We start from the raw sequence: 24,129 nt of genomic DNA, 5'->3' as shown, positions 1-24,129 counted from the left end.
AAAAAAAAATTCCAATTAATTTCTTATTGGAAACCCTTCTCATAACACTGATGAATGCTGCAGGACCATTTCCAGAGTACTATTCTGAATTCATTTGATTAATCAAGCAAATTACAGTTAAGAGGAACGGGCTTTGCTTTCGATGCACAGACACAGGGCAGAAGAAGAAAGAAAATAAAAACAACCCTCTTGTCTGTCCTTATTTATTAAGGTTGTATTGTGTGGGTGGGTGTACGGAAATGCCTGTCTCATCTACTTCACAGGGCTATCATGAATGATGCATTAAAAAAAAGGTTCCCTCCAGGAAACTACCTGGTATCATTCTGAATACAGGTGGTGGGTCCCAAGGTCTGAAGGGCTAGGGGCTCCAATTTGACAGGCCAAGGAGAGAAACCCTTAGTACAGACAAAACAGCATGTTATCAAGCATTTGGGCACCTGGATGAATGACTGAAGAGTCCCTGGGCCGTGCAATTGGGTCAAGTGCTCAACAGCTAACAAAAATGCTGGAAGTCCTAAGTACCCCGAGGTGACTCAGAAAAAAGGCCTGTCAATCTACTACGGAAACATCAGCTATGAAATCAGCCAGTTCCACTCTGCCACCAATGGGGTCACCTGGAATCCACACGGACTCCATGGTGACACAGTTGGTTTTTAACACTCCAAGGTGGTATAAAGCACATAATATTGCCCTTAAAACAACAACAACAACATAGAGTTATCCCTATTCTCTTGAGGCAGTTAGCTCAGTGGCTAAACAAAAGGTTTGAACCCGCCTGTTTCTCAATGGGAGGACTGCTGGTATGGCAGATTACTTCCATCAACGGGACAGCCTGGGAGCCCTGGGGGCAGGTCTACTGTGTCCTGGAAGGTTGCTCTGAGTTGGAAAGGGTTTGGTTTGGTTCCATGGTATCTCGAGGAGGAGGTTTTCTTCCTGGTTCCTAATTTGAATGTTGTATTGCTTCCTTTTGCACTCCCAATCATGCTTAAAGGCAATTGTCTGTGGATGGCCTTCCTTCTTCCTAGATTCTCTTGCTAGTCCTTCACTAATTCCCTAAGACGCATGCTAAATTCCTTTCTTTTCATCTGTCATAACTTCTAATGAAAACATCCAGGGCGTCCAATCCCTCTGATGAGAGGTAGATGTTTGCTCCAGATTTAGCCATGAAGTGGTCTCCTGGCCCTTCCTTCCTTCCAGATATTTGCAATTTTGAGTTTTGAGTCTTGTGCACCGTGCCCCGCCACCCCCCTTAACACCACCACGGCACTTTGGTCTGATTATGGAGAGATCCATTTACAACTTGGAATATTTTATTTTGATTATTCCCATCTTGCTTTATGCTTAATATTGTTTTTATCTATTTTTCTTGCCCCCACATCCTTCACGTGCCCTGATTAAGGTACCCCGGGCATCCCTTGGAGAACTGCAGCTTCCAATCATGGCAATAAAGCGAATATTGCCATACAGGAAGTCATACACATCTTTTTGGTTTTCCACCTAGAAAATATGTTGTGTATGCTGTATGGCTGTCTGCTAAGAGCACTGAGCAGTATGGAAACGTGTGCAACACTGTGAGAAGAATCAACAGGTGACACATGGATGTGCAATGAGCACTTAGGGTCAGAAAAATGGTCCCGCTATGATTTGCTCCCAGCAGGGTCCCCACAAACCTTCAGCTTGTAATACAGATGCAGCATCAGTGAGGCACCACGGAGTCAAGAGCAGTGAAAGGAGGTCCGTCTATACTTAGGACCCCCCCCTTTGTGGTCAGCGGTAGCTGCCGTTGGATTGACTCCAACGTGGTGATCCCATATTTACGGAGTAGAACTGCTCAATGGGCTTTCAAGGCAGTGACCTCTTAGAAGCAGACTGCCTGGCCTGTCTCCCAAGGTGTTTCTGGGTAGATTCAAACTGCCAACCTTTGGGCCTGGTAGTCAAGTTTGCCCTGCTAGAGCCCTGGTGGTATAGTGGTTATGTGTTGGGCTGCAAACCATAAAGCCAGCAGTTTGAAATCACCAGCCGCTCCTTGGGAGAAAGATGGGGCTTACTATTCCCATAAAGAGTTACAACCTCAGACACCCTCTGGGGCAGTTCCACCCTGTCCGAGAGCGTCACCGTCACGAGTCAGCAGCGAGTCGAGGCAGTGCGTTCTGTTTTAGTATGGGACTGTCTTTCTCCTTTTAAAACTTGGTTGCCTTTCCCTCCCCAACACTCAGAATCAAACCTATTTCTCTGCTCTCACAGAGAAAGGCGGTAATTGTGTCCCTGGCCCAGTGCTCTCTCCCCTCCCTGCTCGCACCCACAGGGATCAGATAAAGCCAGTGGGGTGTGCTGGAGCCCTCCCCTCTGCACCAATCAAGATGAGAACAGCAAATTGCTTAGCGCTCTAGACAGGAAGGAACAAGAGACCGTTTCATGGTTCAGTCTGGAGCAAACATCTATCTCTAGTGAGAGAGGACTGTATACACACCAATGTTTTAACTGGAAGATATCTTAACACACATCTTTTCTCATCGGCTCTACTTGGAACTCAATGAATCCATTCACTACAGATAAAAAAGCCTTTCCAGGGACTTATTTATACATGCCAGGCGAACGCGCCTACGTAAGTTAGAGGGAAAAGTTTCCATCTCTCCCTGTTAAAATTCTCTTACTACTTGATAGCAGATGAGTAGGTGACCCCTGGAGGGGCAGGCAGAGCTGCCGAGGACCCAACTCACCTGTGTGCAGCGAGAGGTGTCGAGACAATGTCTGCTGTCGGCCAAACACTTTCCCACACACATCACAGGGGAAAAGCTGGTCATTGAACTTCCAGGATGGTAATCCGTTTCCTGCCTCCAGTGCTATCTTTTCTGTTTCTGGGCCAAAAGCACACAACATCACGAGGAGTAAGCAAGGCGGACTCAACAAATGTCATTAAGCGAAACCTCAGGACATCTTTCTGAAGATGTGGCTAGTAAGCAGTCCTACAAATAAGTCCCCGTTAGCTCTGGTGTGAGGTGCATTTCCTGACTCTAAGGAGGCCATTTATGAACGTTTCGTCAAGTCTTCAGCACGGTGCTCAATGGAGTGAATGGCTAAACTTGCTTGTTAAGGTTCCCCAAGTATAGGTTCTGCCCAGTTGATGATTTCAGTGAATTTAGGATCTGATGGGAATAAATGGTTATAGTCATCAAAGGAAATGAAATATACTTCCACTCAATTTGTGAAAGGAACCTCGGTTAGGTGTTGGGGTGGTAACAGAAAGGTTGGTGGCTTAAAACTCACCAGCCACTCTGTGGGAGAAAGGTGAGGCTTCCTACTACAGTACAGAGTCATCGTCTTAGAAACCCCTAGAGGGTCACTGTGGGTCTCAATCAAATCAGTGGCAGTGGGGACCCTTGGTGAAGAAAAGCTTTGCCCTATGTTTCCCAGGGTGCAAAATGCTTAGTGAGGAACTTCGGTTCAAGCCAGCTCAGTGAAGCCCACTGTGTACTGCACCAGAGAAAAACCCCAAATTCAAAGGGCACTCCTAGAATTCCCCCGAAGGTCTTGCCATATCTGGGATCACAGTGAACGCCACAAGTGAACTGGACATAATTCACATTCGTGAATAAAATACGTGGGAATCAATACATACTCTTGTCAAGTGAAAAGGTTTCTATTTTCTCATTATCATCCATAGGATTACCATCAATTTTCTTTCTCACCGAAGTGTAATAGATCAGACAGATACGCTGTCTACCACAGTGTACACAGGAGACAGAGAGTGCCAAGAAGAGGGAAAAGCACAGTATGGATTCCTTTGTGTCCCTCCCCATAAAGCTTTGAAGATTCAAATCCCAAGACCTGCTACTGTTGAAAAGGAACGTTGAAAACTGGAGGTTGTTGAGAGAGGTTTGCTTGGACACCGGAAGACGTTGCTTGTTAAGGCAACATGAGGATACTGGAGAAGGCGGATCTGAAGTCAATGAGAGGTACCTTTATGAATGTGAATTAGACACACAGCTGTGAGAGGACCACCGGATCTGAAGTCAATGAGGGGTGCCTTTATGAATGGGAAGAAGACACACAGATAGCGGTCAGAGGACCTCGCGAAGATGGAGTCAACGATAGGAATCATGATGCATCTACAAGCCGGAAACTGCCAGAAGACAGAGACTTGTCTGTGAGTCTGCCATCTGGGTGGCTTGTGTGTTGCTGTGATGCTGGCAGTTGCAATACCAGCAGGGTCACTGACCCTGAACTTCTGCAATGCAGACTCGTGAAGCCCACTGCATACTGCTCCGCCTGAATGTCCCAAATGCAACAACGCACAATGAGAATTTCCCCAAAGGTCTCACCATATTTGGGAAAATAGTGAGATTCCAGACCAAGTGGATATGCAAGACTACAAAGAAGACATAGATTGCTAACTTCTGACCGGTTAACCATTGAAAATCGTACAAAGAACGGTGGATCGTGGTCAGATACACGAGCCCCTCAGGTTGGAAGGCCCTTAAAATACAAGTGGGAAAGAGCTGCCTTCATGGTTTGGGTGGAGCAAAGTTTCTGGGGCTTTCATTTGCTGATGGGGCACGATCCAAAATGAGAAGAAACAGCTGAAAAGATCAATTAGTAACTGTTACATGAAATGTATGAAATATAAACCTAGGAAATTTGGAAGTCTTCAAAAATGAAGAACACAAAAAGATCAACATCGTAGGCATTAGTGAGCTGAAATGGACTGGTACTGACCATTCTGATTCAGGAAATCCTATGGTCTGCTATGATGGAAATATCAAATCCAAGAGCAATATTGTCTGATTCATCATCAAAAAGAGGATTTCAAGATCTCTCTTACAGAGAGTGGAATGCCTCCTGCCTCACCAATGCCCGAGGATGATATTCCTGCTCAGAGCAGCCAACGCACAGAAAAGAACATAGGGCCCCACCATAAGACATGGCGTCGCCTCACTGGCCCATAGCACTACAGGGGACCACACTGGAGATACAGTGCAGCAATTTATGCCCGATCTGACCCCACCACACCTGGGTAAAACATGAAGGGAGAGCAACAGAGTAGAAAGGGGAGCAAAGAAATGAAGTCCCGAGGAATCCCGAAAATTATACACAATTGGACATCCCCTCACAGAAGGGTCACAAGGAAGGCACGACCTAGCCTGGTGCAGTAAAGCACCAACAAAACACACAACATTCCTCTAGTTCTTTAATGCTTCTTTAATGCTTCCTCCCTTCCACTATCATGACCCCAATTCTACCTTACAAATCCAGCTAGACTGGAGCATGTACACTGGTACAGATAAGAGCACCTGACACGCGGAATCCAGGACAGATACACCCCTCAGGAACAGTAATGGGAGTACAGATACCATGAGGGTAAGGGCAAAGTGGGGGGACAAAGAGGGAGCTGATCACAATGATCAGCAAAGTCCTGGAAAAAAAAAATTCAACTGGATGGAAGTGCTCAGCCCACCCAATGAGGTTCAAACACACCATTAGGCTTCCACCTGAATGAGTGGCCTTCACCAGGGGGCAAAATCCCATTGTCTTGCCATTCCAGTTTTCCATGAAAATGATGAAGTCTCCTCATATGGGAGAACCAGCTGGATCCTTTGGTCTGAATGGAGACTTGCTAACCACATTAGAAACATTGCTCATGTACCCGCAGCAGTGAGGTGGAGAAAACTGTGGCACAATTGTGACAATATTTGCTCTGAGACATCTGCCAGCCATTCCAGCCCTGATAAAGCACGTTTATTGATTTAGCCATGTTTGTTAAAGCATTGCTTTTTGGGTCTCTGGGTAAAAGAACTGACTAAAGTAAACTTACTGAAGTAGGGGCGTGTGACCAAAAACCTCTAAAGAGGTAGGGGTGAAGTTGTGGAGGCAGGGACGGTGCCAGCTGAACTTCTGAGGACAAGAATCACTCCTGGATGGCCGTCCTGGAGCCCAAACAGGGGGCATTTCAGCCACGCAGAAATACAAGAGGGGGTTTCAGTTGCCCGTTTGCAGTGCCTAATCAAGAGTGCTTCAAAGAAGGATGGCAGTAATAAGTACATTTGGTCAAGAGGGGACAGGGTCTTCCCACAGGTTCTCAACAAGAATGAATGAATTGGGTCACACACCAAACAAGTAGAAGCAATTAAATGTAAAGAAGTCCCATACTGATTCTCTCAAGGGTTAGTCATGCAGCTGAGAGTGCCCAGAGTGCCTGCGCTGGTTTCAGAAAACTAAACAATGATTCAGATTACGCTGCAGCCAATAGTTCCGATGAGGGTACCCGGTTCCCGGCAGCCATATCCCTGAGCAGGAGGCCTCCCCACCCCTCGTCCAGGGACCAGCTCCTCTCAACCTGCATGTATGCAAGGGCTGCTGCAATTGTGGGGCTGAAACGAAGCTGGGCAGATAGATGCCCTATTTTCTGGTGCCATAAACTGACTCTTTCTTCCACATTTTCTGCCGATGGTGGTGTTACTCAGAGGCCAAGTTAGGAACCTCACATTTTTCTCTCCACGTTCTCCCCTGGCTGTCTTTCAGCCACCCAGCCCCCACACCAGAAGCTGTTGGTTGGACCTCAGTTCTTTCTGGAATTTCCACTTCTGATCCTTCAATGAATCATCCTCACCAGCACTGATGCAAAAAAACAAACAAACATCCCCATAGCCTCTCTGCTGGCAGCTTCTCTCCGCCCTGATCTCCCTCCTCACAAGAAGCAAGCAGAAAGGTCTTTGCCAGGTACAAGTCTCTCGTGGCCTCCACCGGCTCCCCAGGCTGGAATTCCTTCCCGCGGCAGAGTACCTGCACAATCCGGTTCCATCCTCAGAGCCCCTTCGCCGCCCACCACCCAAGGGTGGGGCAGAGTGAGCTACTCATCTTTTCTGGCAAAGCAATTCCTTTTGACGCTGCCAAAGCATTGGAATTGCCCATGAAGCCGCCCGAAGCTACGACCCATCCAGTGCTTGCTTTTGCATGGCAAACAAACTCATTTTCAAGACCCACCTTCAGTTCCCCAATTCCTCTAGGAGGATGGACCCTTCTCGGTCCCAATACCTTGATGAATACCACCATATATTATTTGTTTACCTCCGAGCTATCTTTGTCTGTGAAGCACCCAGCTTGCTCTAACAAGGAGCAGCGCTGAACACAGAGACTCCTTCATCTCCTTTCCCAATTAAAATGGGAGGAAGCAGTCCTGCAGCGTGTATTTGTTTATGTTCAGCATCAGCACAGCGTCTCTTGTACCATAGGTACTTACTATGGATTTATTGCATAAATGAATAACTGAACCAAAGGCTCCTATTGGAGATGGACAAGGCTGAGGTGCGGAAATGGCTTTAGTTAAGGTCGATGGTCCATTAAAAGGCGTCCCGTCTGGTGGCTGTCGTTGTTAGGTGCCAGAGTCTGCTCCGACCCATAGTGACCCTGTGCACAACAGAACTAAACATGTTCCTGCGCCATCCTCACAATTATTCCTATGCCTGACCCCACTGCGGCAGCCACGGTGACAATCCATCTCATCTTAGACCGTTCTCTTCTTTGCTGCAATGTCCACTCTACGCAGCATGGTGTCCTTCTCCAGCGACTGGTCTCTCGTGACAGTATGTCCAAAGCATGTAAGATGAAGTCTTGCCATCCTTGCCTCTAAGGAGCACGCTGGCTTTCCTTCTTCCAATACAGATCAGCTTGTCATTTTAGCAGTCACCCAGTTTGGGTCTCACCTTCTTGCACATGGAGGCTCCTCATCCAGCATGATGCTGTCCTACTGGCGAACCCTCAATCTAGCAAACGCCGCCGCTGAGGAGCTAGTGACCCACAGAGGCAAGTCTCATGTCCCACACCAGTCCTGGGACGATGGCATCCTTTAGTGGTTTTCCCAAGACTTTCCATGAAAGAAGCAAAGCAAGTTGGGAAGGATCTCTGCTGGACTCGACAGAACACTACATCAGGCAGAGAGGCCTCCAGCACGAGGGTGCTTCAAAAGGATCACAGAAAGAAAGAAAAATCCCTCCATTATCTCTTCATCCCATTTTCCCCACAAACTTTTTGAGGCCCACAAGTATCGTCAAAGCCCACTCCTACATAAGAATGCAACCATCGCAAAACCCTCAGGGCCTCTCGAGCCCCCCCTTCCCCCCCACCTGACAGCTAGCTCACACAGGGCTGAGGACCAGAATCAAGGCTTTCACAGCAAGTCCCAAAACTGAGTTCAGGAAGGAATTTCAAAGATTGTCTTATTTAATGTTCTCTTCCTTTTACATATAGAAGGAGCCCCTGGTGGTGAGGTGGGGTAAGTGCTGGGTCACTAATTGCAAGGTGGATGGTTCACACCTACCTGCTACTCCAAGGGAGACAGATGAGGCTGTCTGCTCCCGGGAAGACATGCTCTCGATGCCTCTTTAGGGCTGCGATGCTCAGAAACGGCACCACGGGAATGGGTGGTAGGAGCGTTCACACATGGAAACGGGACCAGAGACCTGAAGTCATAGCACCAGGTCACCTGCCAACTGATTCTTGCAGCGCAGAGACCAGACTTGGGATCTCATCCAAGCTCCTCTCAAATGGATGCCCAAGAGTCCAACACACAGGGATGCGATTTTCCTTTTCCTCTTGTTTGGTTCTGAGTTTCATGGTTGTGGCCATGTTCAGATTTAGCCGAAGTTCACCGGCATCGGCATTTCAATGCCACCCCTTTTTGAAGATGCCACTCTAGAATATTCCTATCACAGGTTAAATCAGAAACTACAGGATGTTGAAAATTAGAACAAAGAGGCAGCAAGAGAAAGAGCAAATGGGAAATAGTGGACTTGTTCTTGCCACCCGGGGGGCCCTTTGGAACACAGGACTCAGAGAGCAAGGGGACAGAGGGAAGGGCTTCAGCTCGCTGCTTTTCCATTTTAACACCACTGAGCTTCGGACGGGTGTATGATTCAACTCAGATCCAGTGCATTTTGCAGTATGAGAAGCTGCATCTTCCTGCCAAAACAAGCCTCTCACGAGCCATCTTTCCAACCTGACTTTGGCAAGAGAAATGCTGGGGGAGACGGCTTGTTTGGTTCCAGCAGTAAGCAAGCATGTCGCCAAAGCATGACCTCCATGTGTAAACAATTGTCCAAATCTATTAAATCTGTTTCACTGCTCTTGGGCTGTTCGGGTTTTACCTTATGACATATGGTGTTTTGATCATTTCTTTCACCATCAAGCCTGGAAAGATTCGGGCATAACTCCTCTGGGATTCGGAACTCCTCTGCTCTGGGAGTCTGTACTCCGGGAGAGAATAGAGTCTCTTAGGTCCCTTCCCGTTCTTTCCAGGCAGGGCATGTGATTCTCTGCGGAGAGCCTGGTCCCTACTGGCTCTGGTCATCAGTTTTGAGAGGTTCGCAGCGACTCCGCTTAAAGCAAGCTCGTGCCTTCCAAGGGCTCCCTGTAAAGGTGAGGAGCCAGCTGTGGTGTGTGACTCCAAAGTGCAAAACAAAACAAAAACTCCAACTCATTGCCATCAAGTAGGTTCCTGGCTGAGTGACCTTATAGGACAGGGTAGCTCGGCCCCTATGGGTTTCCTAGACTGTAACTCTTCACAGGAGTGGAAAGCGTCATCTTTCTCCCGTGGTGCCTGATATTGAGGGATGAAATAGCTAGTCTCTCAATATTCCCGGTTGGAGCAAGCAGTCAAGCATTTGACTACCAGCCAAAGAGTTGCTGGTTCAAACTCACCCACAGGTGCCTCAGAACGGAGGCAACGGCATGGAAAACCCTACGGAGCAGTTCCGCTTGGCCCACAGGGCTCACCTTGAGTAGGGGGGACCAACTCGAGGGGCAACGAACAACTACAAATCTCTTCCCCCGAGTGCTTGCAGCTCTTGTACCCCATTCCCTCTTTTCCTTCTCAGAGGCACGTCAGCGCAACTTGAGAGGTCACCACCCTGACAGACACCTTCCCCAGCAGTGAGTTTGGAGTTTGGGGGGTGTGCCAGAAGATTGAAACCTTCAGTATGGATTACAACTCAGTGTACAGAAGGTCAAACTCTGCATAACTGGACCAATAGGTAACATCATGATAAACAGAGAGACGATTGAAGCTGGCGAGGATTTTGTCTTGCTTGGATCCACAATCAATGCTCACAGAAGCAGCAGACAAGAGATCCAAAGATGCATTGCATCAGGTAGATCTGCTCTACGAGGCCTCTTTAAAGTGTTGAAAAGCAAGGAGGTTGGTGACTTTGCGGACTAAAGTGCACCTGACTCAAGTGATATTTTCAACGGCCTCGTAAGTAGGTGAAAGTTGGACACTGGATAAGGAAGACCCAAGAACAGGGCTGCATTTGAACTCTGGTGGTGAGTGGAGGGGAAGCAAAACGAGGAAGGCCCTCGACAAGACAGACTGACATGGTGGTGCCACAATGGGCTCAAACACAACAATTTTGAGGGTGTGGGGCCGGGTGCTATTTTGTTCTGTTGTGTCTAGGGTCATCAAGAGTCACCATCGACTGACTGTATGTTGTGTCCGCATTTCCCTCCTACTTAAAGTTCTAGGATCGGTGGGTCCTCTATAAATGCCTACTAACCAAAGGGGTAAGGCAGTCACAGTGCCAAGATCACGACTGCTGGGCTAAATGCCCAAGGCGTTCGAGCTACAACACGGAAGACAACTGATACTGATGGAGGAGACAGGTGTAAGGATCTTGGGCTATTTATTATCTTGCTAGTGTCCCCTGTGACCCTCACTCTTTGAATGGCAGCAGGATGATGGTAGCAAATTCCCTCCAATAGCCCCAGGTGAAGGACCTATAGAGATGTTTGCTAGAAAACCACCAGGCCTGGGAGTGGTGGCACTGTTGTGGCATGGCGACAGACACTGCTGACTGCTGACTCAGTAGCCATCAGGGTGGCACCGTGTCCTGTTAAAACACGTGCCTTCCTGCTTCTGTGGCAGTGAGGGGCTGGCCGGCCAAGACACAGGTTGGGCCAAGGACCTATAAGTGGAAGTTCCCAGGACCAATTCTCTGACCCACTCAGCCACACTAAACTAAACAGAAGGCTTTTTTTACATTTCACCCTGAGTGCTTCCTCCGTGGGCAGCCTTCTTTCCCACTTGAAGACGAAAGCTGGGCTGTCAGGGTGCTGGGTGCTGGGTGTCTTCCTCAAGCAGGGGTGCTGGCCCCATTCTGTCTACTTCTCAATTCCGATTGCATGAGACACACTTAGCCGCCTCTGGTTAAGGCGATGTAGTTACAGCTGAACATACTTCTAACAGATAAAAACTCAGTGGACAAGAAGTTGCTCCTGGTTTGGGCAGTTCATCTTCATTAAGAAAATCCGTATCAGAGTTTGTTTAAAGTCTATTAAGGAACGAATGTATAATTAAAACAATAGCTTACCTTTATGGAAGGTTGGCCAGGTACTAGGCAACAGATAATATTGTTACAATTTTCATTAAAAAAAGAAAAGTAAACCCAGGCTCAGAGAGGATAACAATAAACTTGAAGTCACATGGGTAGTAAGTGCCACCCTATCTGAAGCGGAAGCCTCTCAGAGCCCATATTTTCAACCATCCGTGACTGTATGCTGCCGGATCAAAGACAGTCTCAGGTTCTAATTCAGTTCACCAGAGACAATTTATTCCACTTGCAATGATCCGTATTCATCAACCATAAAGAAACAGCATCAATGAGTACAGAAATGTAAAGGCAACCTGGCGAGGGAACCCCCAAAGTTCACTGGGGGGCTCAGATGGAGAAGTAAAGGAGGAGGCATGAGCTTTTGTCTTGTCTCTCAGCTTACTTCTCTCTCTCTGGCCTCTTCGTGGGTCTCTACAGCTGATGTACTTCTTCCGAGTCAAAATCTGAGCATTAATTATGATCATTTTAATTAAAATCTCTTTTTAGGCCAGTTTTCACAAGGAGCCCTGGTGGCAGAGTGGTCATGCATTGGGCTGCGACCTGCTGGGTTTGCAGTTCAAAGTCACCCGCCACTCCTCAGGAGAAAGACGGGCCTTCCACTCCCATAAAGAGCTAGCCTTGGAAACTCACAGGGCAGCCCTACACTGTCTCACGTAACCTCTATGAGACAGACTCGGAGGCAGGGGCCTGTCGGCTTGTTTTTCACTGTCCCAGAACGAAACCCTGTAACGACAGTCTTTCCAGCCTTTCTCAGTAAAGAAAGCTAACAGGAAGCACTCTAAAACTGTCTAAGTGTATGGTGAATCTTTCAATTGCTAAGGAATTGTTGATATGGGCACATCAACAGATATCGCAAGGAAAAACATTCTCATTCATGGACAGCCCTATAACGCCTGAATTTTTAATTTCAGGGAAAAAATTTGTTTTTATTCTTTACTTTCATAGTTATCTATATATACATATGAATATATACATTTAATTAAATGTTACAAAAACGTTGCACTCAGCGTTATAGGGTTAGGGTAATTACCTCTATTTTCTCTGGCTTGTTGAACTAGGTGTGTAATATATATAATATAATATAATATATTTTATATCTATAAGATGTAGATAACTTTTAATTGAAAGATCATTTTATTGGGGGCTCTTACAGCTGTCATAACAATCCATTGTCTAATATATATTTAACCAATAAGTGAAGGAATCAATAAACTAAAAAACAGACCACCCTGTCTTAAGATTTTGACCTTTCTTAAAAAGCACTCTGAAATAGAAAAGTCTGGACATTCTAAAATACTAAAAGTTTAAATGTTCAGTGACTCCTAAAATTGTCCAATGGGCTATGCATCACACCTAAGGAGTATTTGAACAATATTTCATATCTCCTTCTTTAATTCAAGTCACAGCCGAGGCCAACTATTATTCAAGTAATAAGCCCCGAGGGAGTCTGCGGTTTTTTGCACTCAGACTGGAATCCACTGGTATTCTCAATTATTCTTGGCCTCGTTCTCTATGGACAAGCCTTGATCATATCACCCGTTCCTTTAAAGATTCTAAATTTCTTTAAAGCCCTTATCAGCTCCCAGGCACTGCAATATTCTTGTGTGACCACATCCAGTCTCCAATGTTCAGTCTCCCTCTCTCGCTCTGCTCTTAACCTATTAAATTCTGTATTCATACAAAATAGAACCAGCTGTTTTGCCTTTCCTCTGACCTTGGATTTCGGCACATTATAAAAGTGATATTAGTTGGTGGCAAACTTAACATCTTTAAGGCAGCGCTGATCCTAAAAATTGTTCTCTTTGACTCAGAAATACTACGTATTTGATAAATCAGAGTTTCTATATTTTATACAGGTTGGAGCCCATGTTGATAATTTGCATCCCCACCCCAGGTACACTGAATCAGAATCCACATGGCTACAAGATTCCCAGGCAAGCACCCTGACTCTCATCACCTGGTGATCCTGTTAAAATAGAAAACGTAATGCTACCTATCAAAATGTAGTGTTCCTTGTAGCTGATGGAGCACTTGATCGTGCACCACAAGGTGGACACTTCAGATACACCTCCAGGCACCTTCAAAGAAAAGCTTAGCAATCTATTTCCGGCGCTCACTGAACCGAACTGATCGGGACCTGTAGAACAGGGTAGAACTGCCCTGTGAGACTAACTCTTTACGGGAGTTGAGAGGTACACCTTTCTCCTGAGGACCGGCTAGTGGGTCTGAACTGCTGACTTTGTGGTCATCAACTTGTAACCCACTGAGCTACCAGGGCTCCTCTCTGGCAGACCACTCATTGAAAATCCTAGGGCGCACATTGGCACAGATGCAGACGCTTGACGTTGGAATCAACTCAACAGCAACCGGTCTGTATGCTTTCTTTCATGGGAGGGAAAACAGCATATTTAGATGAGGCTAACACGAGAGTTATCATCTGTCAGGGGGTAGAACTGCCCCGAGGGTTTCCAAGGTTATAACTCTGTACAAGGCACCATCTTTCTCCCGCAGAGTGGCTGGGTGCTTTGAATTGCTGTTCTTTGGGTCAGCAGCCCAGTGTGTAACCCATTACGCCACCAGGGCTCCTCTCGGGTCGGTAGTCAACTTGATGGCAATGGGTTGGCTTTGGAGTTGTCAGAGAGGAATTATACAAGAGGGCTTCAAAAAGTTCATGGAGGCGGTCCATTCTCTTTTCATTCCATTTTCCCCAAGAACATTCGGACGCTGAGACGGAGTCAGCACTTACTCTGTTCTAGGCATCGAGCCAAGGTTAACCATTTTACATATCTAATTGATTTTAATCCTCACAGCAGCGCGTTGAGGTTGACCCCACTATTATCTTGATTTTATGGATGAAAGAAATGGCAAGTACAGAAGGTTTCAGGAAGCTGCCCGCTGTCACATGGTTGGTAAGGATGGGGCAGAGCCAGGCTTAAAATTAGGACGAGTGTGCAACACTCTAGATCTTCCCTTAGCCTGTGCACAATTCTAGGTGTGTCCCTGTCCATGAGCCACCCATCTTGATGAAGGACCTTTAATCTCTGGAAGCAGGACCCCTCCCCCCCAGTGTACCTCCCCCGCAACACACAACCCCCCCCACCACCACAGTACGTTCTAGGCTGATGGACTCAGGTGGTACACGGTACTAAACGGCCAAGGCCATGAGCGCTTTCCCTCTTTCATAGCTGCAAGCGCCAGTGCATTTCCTGGCCTCGGATCCCAGTCCCACTCTGGACACAGATGTGCATGTGGAAGAAGGGAATGCAGTTAGAGTGTGGGAGGGCTGATGCAAATTTCATCCCCCTCCAAACACAGGGAAATTGCACTTGGGTGTGAACGTTTGGACATTATCAGGTCTCTCTTCATATACGTGAATGAAAAACAACAACAACAACAAAACCCAAGCCGCTGCTAGTGAATCATTTAAGATGGGAAGAGTGAGGGATGGAATGTTCAGCTCACGGGTCAGAAATGTGAAAGCTCTCTAACCCTAGGGATCGTCTGAAGTGACAGCTAACACTCCCTGATACAACTTCACAGTAGCAAATGCAGATGGAAATGCGGCTTCTTTCCATCTAGTGTTTCAAATGTAAAAGGTAATCAAAGATATTAAGGACGGGGGGTGGGGTGAGTCATGAAGGGTTCTGGCTACAAATCAAACTATAGATAACCAAGTGAAATTTTTGGAAATAATGGAGACTCCACTCCATAAGGCGTCCTCTTAGCACAGTGAGTAAGCGCCGGACTGCAGAAGGGAAGGTGAGCAGTCCAGACCAAGCAGCTGCTCTGTGGGAGGAACTGGAGGTACTCCGCTTCCAGAAGGACTGCAGCCTTGGGAATCCCAGGGAGCAATTCCACACTGCTCTGTCCTCTGCGTCGCTATGGGTTAGAATCGACTGGACAGCAAGGGGTTTTGTTGGGGGCTTGCTATTACTCCATCAGTGGAAATGCAAAATCTGCTAGTTACCCAGCATTATTATACATTGCATGCATGTACAAGGGGGCTTCACGAAGTTCATGGAAAAATCCCATGATCATTTCATTCCATGTTGCGGGAACTAAGAAAAAGGAATCCAGTGAATAGGGAACCTGAGATGGGCGCCCTGGTGGTGTAGGGGTTACGTGTTGGGCTGCTAACTGCAATGTCATTGGGTGAAAGCCAGCTACCCCTGGGGAGAAAAGTGAAGCTTCCTACTCCCATAAAGAGTTACATTCTTGGGGGCTCACAGGGGCAGGTCTACTCAGTCCTAGATGAATAGGGATAGGCTTGGTGGCAGTGCGGGAGGGTGAGAGTGAGGGAGGTTTGGGGAACTAATTGGTGAGCTCAAGTGATAGGGTGAAATCCAGCCCAGGAAGAGTCTTCAGTTTAGTGGTCTTTTCACCTACTCGCTCCACCTCCCCTCCCCCAAAGACTGAAGTTCAGGTTCACAATCACACTGTATTCCAAAGGCTATGCATACCTAATCAGTCTTCAAACTGCCCATGGTATGGCGGAACATGCTCCCTAGTAGAGAACAGATGTCACCATGAGAATCGTGTTTTCTGCTACTTTCTGACTTTGGCATGTGCGCCTTTGCGACTTGGCTGTTGCATGAACAAAGACTCTTGCATTTCATATGAACACGGGAACTCGCAGAGCCTCTCAAGCTGGCATGCTGCCACAATTTGATTGCAATGCCGCATGGCTGCTTTTTGAATGTATGAATTCTTCCTGCAGGGTCCTTTCGGGCTCTTGGGCTGAAAATGTGGTCACGCTCTAAACTTACAGGAGACAATGATAGGTAAAACTCCTGGAGAGAGCCATTAAGCTGATTTGAACTCACAGTCTCCGTGTGTGCCACAGAATAGGAGAGGGTTTATTTGCTGGAATGTTTACTGAAGCAGATCACCAGGCCTTTCTTCCGTGGAGCCACTGGGGGACTCATCCTGCCAACTTTTGGTTAGTGGCAGAGCGCATATCGCCTGAGCCTCTTCTAGAATGAAGGGTAGATCAAATTAACGGACAGCGACAACTAAACTAACTCTACCCATGGCTGCCAAACACCACTGGAACCACTAGAGCCGTGACCGACCAAATCCTCTTTTCTGGTTGCATTTATTTATGAAAGATACCGCCACGTTACTGCGGTGCTCTCGAAAGCATGCCCATGGCATCTGATCTTTCTGTGCCCTTACTGACAGAATTGACCCACAACTTGATTACTGTTGCTGGGTGTGGCCTAGAGGGGAGATTTCAAGAAGGGGGGTGAAAGCAGCTGTTATTTTTCTAAATTCCTGGTATCTATGCCCAGCTAAAGTACGGTGTCTTAACTAAGGCTTCTCATTCCCTACAGGTTTCATTTAGAGACAGTGCGCTAGTAAACCTTGGTCGCCGGTAAAAAGCACATGCGAGGGAATCGGTTGTTGATTGTGAGCTCACGTCTATGTGCGTGGCCCCAATAATTAAATGACAGTGTCTTGACTAAGATAAAATGGTATGCGGAATCCAGTAATTAGATCAAATGCAATTCCACTGATCCACTCCTTGGGGCTTCAGTGTCTTCGCCACTCCTCTGTCTTCTGTAGCCTGCTCAGTTGGCAAGGACGTAACCAACTGATGCCACAGGTTAAATAAACCCTTGGCCATTTGGAACCATGAAGAGAAGGAACTGCTACTTTATCCCCCCATTCTAATCCCTGGCTGTCAACAAGGGTCTCTCTACTGCTTTAAGCGAGAGCTGCTTAAGAACCAAAGCCCATGGTCATGGAGTGGACCCCCAACTCCTAGTGGCTCCATGCGTGTCAGAGTAAAGCTGTGCTGCACAGGGTTTTCACGGGATGTTTCTTGGAAGTGGATCACCAGGCCTTTCTTCCAAGGCACCTTTGTGTGGACTTGAACTTTCAACCTTCCAGTCTTATAGTTAAAGAGCGTTAACTGTGTGTACTATCCCAGGGGCCTAATGTGAAACGAGGCCTGTACTCACATGTCCTTCACTTGTCTGTGCATAAAACATCTCTGGAACAATGTCCATGAAGCGGGGGATATGGGGAAGGGACCATAGACGGGGAGTCAGGGGAAAAGGAGGAGGGGGAGACTTTCTTTGGGTCATTGGCAAACTGAATGTCTTTTTTGTTGTTGTTTGGCAAACTGAATTTCTAACCAAGTTTGAAACTTTGGCCTTATCTCATCTACTGTCTTAACAAAAGGTGCCCTTAGTAGGGTTGCACATTGGGCTGCTGGCCTTAGCAATTCGAAACCAGCCGCCACTGGAGAAAGACGGAGCTTTCTACTCCTGTCAAGAGTTCTTGTTAAGTTCTTCTTGTCCAGCTGGTTCTGACTCGCAGCGACCCTGTGTCCAAAAGAAGGAAACAGCCCAGTCCGCTCCCTGCTCACACTCGCTCTATGTTCGAGCCCACTGTTGCAGCCACCGGGTCCATCCATCTTGTCAAGGGGCTTCCTCTTCTTCGCGGTCCCTCTACTTTACCAACCAGGATGTCCTTCTCTGGGGACTGGTCTCTCCTGACGACATGTCCAAAGTACGGGAGGGGAAGTCTCAGCATCCTTGCCTTTCGGGAGCATTCTGGCTACACTTCTTTCTGGAAAGACTGGTTTGTTCTTTTGACAGACCACGGTATTTTCAATATTCTTTGCCAGCACCACAATTCAAGTGTCTTGGAAAGAGTTTCAGCCTCAGAAACCCTCAGGGGCATTTCTGTTCTGTCCTGTGGCATCGCTATGAGTCGGAACTGACTTGATCACTGGCAGTGAGTTGGTTTTACCAACTTCACACCGGTGCAGGGAATAGGGAGCCAGTTATACGATAAAATACCTGAGAATTAACTATGCTTCAAGGGTCTCGACCAAATGTCAGCAAAGAGACCCTGTTTTCCCCTCTGCACAGTCACAGGTGACTAATGCCATCCTCATTCCACAGGGACTCAACAGACACCCGACACTGCCCCGAGGCACAGGCACTGTGGGCTTCCTCTCAAGGGTCGTGCCAGGCTGGAGGCAAGCTTAGGGGCATCATGTGAGTCTGGTTTATAAATATTCTCAATCTTTTAATTTGGAGGTGACCTTTGTAGGAATTATGAACCAAAAGATCCCCCTGAGGGGAGAATGACCACTGGAGCCCAGTGCAGCCCAATCTCCCTAACACAAAAACTGCCCGTCTGGAAGAATTTTCCAGAAAGAAAAGGCATCTGGCCCAGGTCAGATTGGAGTCCCCTGTGCTGGGGAAAAGAGACTCCGCAGAACAAAGCTCAGTGCGGACCTCGCCCCGAAAGATAAACTCTTTGCCTGTAGGTAAAACTATTTTAGAAAGCTCCGAGTTGACCTTTAGAAACGCCCCCTCTGCTGTTTTCAGATAATAATAGCCTGAGGATTATCTTCCGGTCAAGTTACAACTGTTCACCTGGCCACTCACGTGAGTCTTAGGCCTCCCTCAAATTAGCCAAGAACAAGGTCGCGAAGTTTAAAGACCAAAGTGTGTGTGTGTGTGTGTGTGTGTGTGTGTGTGTGTCTGCTGAACTTCTGAGAGAGTATTCATAGTGCTCCTTGCGAGTCTGATGGTACAGCAAAAGCACGTCATCCTCCTTCCCGGCCTTTCTATTTCCTAAACACATTTATTTCCAAAAGAAGGAGAAATAAACATGGAATCCTCCTTCCGGAGGCACTAGCACTCCAGGGCTTGTTTCTTATTCTTAAAAGTCCTGGAATAACTTTTAAGATTTATACTATCATATGCCGGGTTGTAAGGAACGGACTCTTCTATGGTAAACATCAAAATGGCTTACTGGAAATTCTCACTGTATCATTGTTAAACTCACACTCCCTCAGACCCGAGCCAGCCTAAATGATTTACCATTTGTATAGGAGACTCTGAATTGTTTTCCTGTATAGTTTTCTGTTGAGAGGCTAACACAAATTGCTGTAATAAGTCACCATTATTCTCCCTCACTGCAGTGAAGAGTTAAGTAGACGTACAATCACCCTGCTAATAGGTCTATTGCAAGGAAGAAAGGGACTTGGAAGGAAATCACAACAAAAGTTTGCCTATTGAGTATGGCTGGGTTATGCACTGTGCTGCCAATCACAAGGCCAGCAGTTCAAACCCACCCGCTGCTGCCTTGGCAAAAGAATATCTGCTCCTGTAAGGAGCGGTGGTCTCGGAAACCCACAGGGGGCGTGCTACTCTCCCCTCTCGGGTCGTTCTGAGTTGGAATCAACTTACTGGCAGTGGGTTTGGTTTCTGGTTGGGCCTTTTCTGACTGTATGTTGGCATTAGGTTCGTTATAATCTACAGAAAATAGAATCGCCCACTGAAGTGAGGTTCACGGTTTGCACTTCTATCACTCCAGATAAAGGTAGAATAATGAGCTGCTTACAAGTATTTACACTGGTTAAAAGTAAGACATAAGCTAACAGTGCATGTAGTTTAGTGACCACTCCATATGACCAACAACAGGGGTTGCTCCATAATTTGAAGTACATATACAACACAGAGCTGTAGCTTTAACGACATCCTAGCCTTATCTTCAGTTACGTTGATTATTGGAATGAATGGGGCAGAATACCAGGGAAGCAGTGCCCAGGAACCCCCCCCAAACCAAAAAGAACCCAAACTCACTGCCATCCAGTCAATTCTGACTCATAGCAGCTGTGGTAATTGCCTAATCTGTTGTCAATTTGAGATTAAGTTGAAGGGGTGGAGTTTAGCCTGTCAATCAGGTCACAGCTTGATGACCTCATTTGGAGGCGCCATGAGAGAAATAGCTCGCTGGAGGCCAGATACACTCTCTCCCTGGGAGACATTCCTGTGGAGAAGACACATGGAGCTACACTAGGGTCCTGGAGCTGGAGGAGTCAAGTGGAGACCCCTGCCAGCGCTAAGATGCTTCCACTGCCACTGGATCCACACAACTTTCCACCCACTGGCCTGTGATGCTCCTGCATTTGGCGTCATTGCACGTGTTGCATGAGTCTGAAGAGTAATTTATAGATTGTTATCTGGCATATGGGATATGTCTAATATCGGACTTATGCACTTGCTCTGGACTGAGCTGGGATGTTTTCTCAATATTCAATTGCTCTTGTATATAAAGCTCTTTCCTATATACAAAAGAGCGTCTAAGAATTTGTTTCTCTAGTCAACCCCGACTAACACAGCAACCCCTAGAGGACAAGATGGAACTGCCCCTGTGAGTTTTCCTAGATGATAACTATTTATGGTTCAAACGGCAGACCTTGCTGTCAACAGCTCAACTCGCCACAGGGGCTCCCTCAAGTCCCACGTTAATGACAGTGCAGCAGGAAGACAAGAAAAGCTGGCTTGGTGGACGTCCTAAAAGGTGACCCAGACCTGGACTGCCATCTCTGGTCTTAACAGGTTTTTAAGAAAAACAAAGGACTCCTGTTGGTTTTGCAAAATGGAAGAATATCAGGAAAGGATAAATACTGTAAGACACTGGCACCTGAAATGCTAGAAGAGGCCAGATAACCCCTGGTACTTTTAAATCTCCTGAACTATACATTTCCCCCCACTTTGGATTCTTGCATGTCTTTGCTGAGGAGCAAAGAAAGAAAGATTGTGTGTGTAATAGAACTTCATCGGCTCAAGCCACGTGTGTGTGATACCTGCTGAGAAGTAAGACCAACGTGGGACGAGGCTCCTTGAAGCTGCCAAGGCTGCCAGAGCCATCAGGCATCACACTGAATTCCGGGCTTGTTTGCACAGGCGGCTGTGAGACCGTCAGGATCCGGGCCATCACTGTCTCTTACATTCCGTCCAACTTTGCCTACTCTTTCTAACGTCACATTAAATCTCACAGTCTGAGACTATCTCAAAAATAGATCAACTCAATAAATATCAATTGAGATTTTAAAACTAAATAGAAGGAACAGACATTTATGTGCTTAATAAACTAAGGCTTGGACCAGTTGATAGCAGCCAGCCCGATTCATCAATCTCTAATATCAACATTTAGGACCCTTCCTCGTGCTCTGTGTGCCAGACATGGTCTGAGTGCTTGATTTTTACTCATTACTTCTTTCATCTTCACCACCACCCCAGACACGAAGCCGTATTGCCACCAGCAATTTACAGTTGATGAGATCCAGGTACGGCTGCCAAATCGACTCAACTAGCAAGTGGCCACTCAAAGAGTTCAACCCTGCTGTTCAGTTCCCCAGAAGATACTGGCTCTGAGGTGAAGATTCACAATTAACCTAACAGAACAAAATAACAGGTCTTTGTAGGCACTGTCAGTCTATGAACTCTCTCCTGACCCAAGGCCATTTGGAATTAGTAAGCAGTCTTTGAATTCCTCCTGACCTTAGATTAGCCCGAAACAAGGTGTCTGAGTCAGAGATGGCCAGCTAGCCTCCAAACATGCCCGCTTTCTTCCCTACTGTGAGAAAGGGACCTTTGCATCTTGGTGGGGCATTCAGCCGACTGGCTTCGTGTAACCTTTCCACCGCTAGGTGTGGCCCAGGTGACCACATTCCAGACAAAAAGTTGTGCAATCTCTAGGGCATAGGTTGTCACGCTTATTTAGCTTATCATCCCCTTTTCAGACGAAACAAAAACAAAGACAAACTCAAGGCACGCTGGTAATTAAGAACTGTTGTAGTGTAACCCATTAACCCAGTATAGAGTCTCTCACTCACTGCCAGGGAGCCGATGCTGAAGCCCCTTGGAGTTCCAAAACTAACTGCTTACAGGAATAGGAAGCCCAGTCTTTCTCCTGCACCGCTGCTGGTGGTTTTGAACAGCCAACCATGTGGACTGCAGGTCAACTCCTAACCACTACACCACCAGGGCTCCACAGCATAAAGAATAAGTATCTGCTTTTGCCACACCCGCTGGATGGTTCCAGTGTCCTCCAGGAGCTGTTTCAACCTCCTGTGGGAAAACTGTTCCAAGGCCTTAAAAGGGAGGCCATGCCCACCACTTCTTTGCAGCCTTCTGCTGGGTGGACTGTGCACGTGATGGTGGGAGCCACAGCAGCAAGATGAAGCCACGGCCTGAAGTTGCATGACAAGAAATGACAGAACAGGACAGAGGACCTGGGCTCCCACACGCTGGAGGCACCGCATCAGCCCTGGGCTGTCGATACTCTGAGACCACAGATAGAAATAAACCTTTGTCTTAGCTCAGCCACTGTTTTATTTTTTTCTTTTTGTGTGGGTCTAGAAGGGATAGGATCCCTATGCTACAGCAATAATGCCTCCTAGCCCCTGCTTTTTAAGATTTCCATGATAAATCATGAACAAACTCCTTTTTCAAGCCACGGTTACATTGAAATGGTGCCACAATTGCGTAAGTATTAATCATGAAACAAGTACAAGTGTTTACAGAGCTATTAAATAAGCAAAATCTAGCTTGGAAAGTTGAAAACTGTTCAGAAGACCATGTTGGTGCACAATTGGGAGCAATATGGTTCCGTTTGTCTATCTGATTCCTGAGTTTGCAGTATGCCTTCCATGTGTACCTGCCAGCATCTAATGTGGGGATTCCCAACGTTGGTGCTATCGAAATGTGGGATTAGATCAAGTCTGTATTTGGACGCATTGGTTTAATAACAGGGGTCTCGCCTTCTACCTGGGAGACTCAGGCTAGATTCCCAGCCAATGTACCTCACGGGCAGCCACCATCTGCCTGTCAGTGGAGGCTGGTGAGCTGCTAGGATGCTGAGCAGGCTTCAGCAGAGCTTCCAGACTAAGATAAACTAGGAAGAAAGGCTTGGTGATCGACTTCCAAAAGTGGTCAGAGCCTTAGCCAATCATGGAATGAAGCAGCAGTGTTCCATTGTGCCTGGAGTCCCAATGAGCCAGGGCCCAAGATAATAGCTATAACACCGGCAAAGTTTATTACTGTGGAGCGATGTCCTGCACAGGGTAGGCTACCTGAGGCCAGTAGGACCTACTGTCAATCATGGCAAGCAAAACAGACATTACCCAAGGAGCCCTGGTGGCACAGTGGTCTGCTGTTTGTAACTACCCCACACTCTTTGGGAGAGAGACGAGGCTTTTGACTCCTGTAAGGAGCTATAGCCTTGCAAACGCACCCAGGCAGTTCTGCTCTGTCCCACAGGGTTGCATTGAGTTAGAATCGATATGAAGCCGGGGAGTCTTGAGAGACTTTACCAGATGCTTCCTGAGGGCCTGCATCCCCCGCAGCTGAGAAGCACGCGTCCAGCGCTGCTGGTTTTGCGAGCGCAGAGGCTGTGACCATATAGGTTCTGCAGGGATATGGACAGGTAGGTCCTCAGTGTGCTTTCAATGAGAGTGGTGGCCCTGGTGATTACTAGGGGCAAGGAGCATGAGCTGATTCTTATTCTTGAAATTAAGAAGTTCACTGAGCTTTCAATAAGAAAATTCACAGGGTAGAGAAAAAGTAATAGGCATAATTCTAAGCACATTTAACTATTAGTCCAACTTCCTCTACCCAAGGTTAAAATGGAAATAATTGCCTATGTGCAGTGGGGGGGGGGAGAGATCCACTTGACGAACAGGATTCTTTTATAGAAGCTCTAATGGTAGTAGAGAATTTGACCCTTTCAGAATGGAGACCATTGCCTTATAAAAATTGCAGCTCCCTTAGCATTTATATATTCCCAGCCCTTCAGACATTGTGTGTGTACCAGTATTTGTTCAATGGGAGTGATTTGCAGATATTTGCAAACACACTAGCTTTCAGCCTCCTGAGTCAAGCTCTCCTACCTTGATAGGGGGCATCCATAATGCTTAGTGGTGGATCTATTTTGACAT

The 24,129-nt window shown here is 47.0% G+C and overlaps 1 protein-coding gene across 1 annotated transcript in view; it reads right to left on the bottom strand.

Annotated features, from left to right (window-relative positions):
• ZNF827 (zinc finger protein 827) overlaps positions 1-24,129 on the bottom strand; it is a 190,477-nt gene that overhangs the window by 23,968 nt on the left and 142,380 nt on the right. Inside the window, exon 9 of the mRNA XM_030887204.2 lies at positions 2,721-2,858. Within this exon, the coding sequence (XP_030743064.1) occupies positions 2,721-2,858 (138 nt within the window). The remainder of the gene's footprint in view (positions 1-2,720; positions 2,859-24,129) is intronic.

The sequence above is a fragment of the Echinops telfairi genome, unplaced genomic scaffold (assembly GCF_000313985.2).
Source record: "Echinops telfairi isolate 266 unplaced genomic scaffold, ASM31398v2 ScPeMD7_5868;HRSCAF=6743_1, whole genome shotgun sequence".
Classification (NCBI taxonomy): domain Eukaryota; kingdom Metazoa; phylum Chordata; class Mammalia; order Afrosoricida; family Tenrecidae; genus Echinops; species Echinops telfairi.
This window is presented reverse-complemented; position numbering and strand designations above follow the sequence as displayed.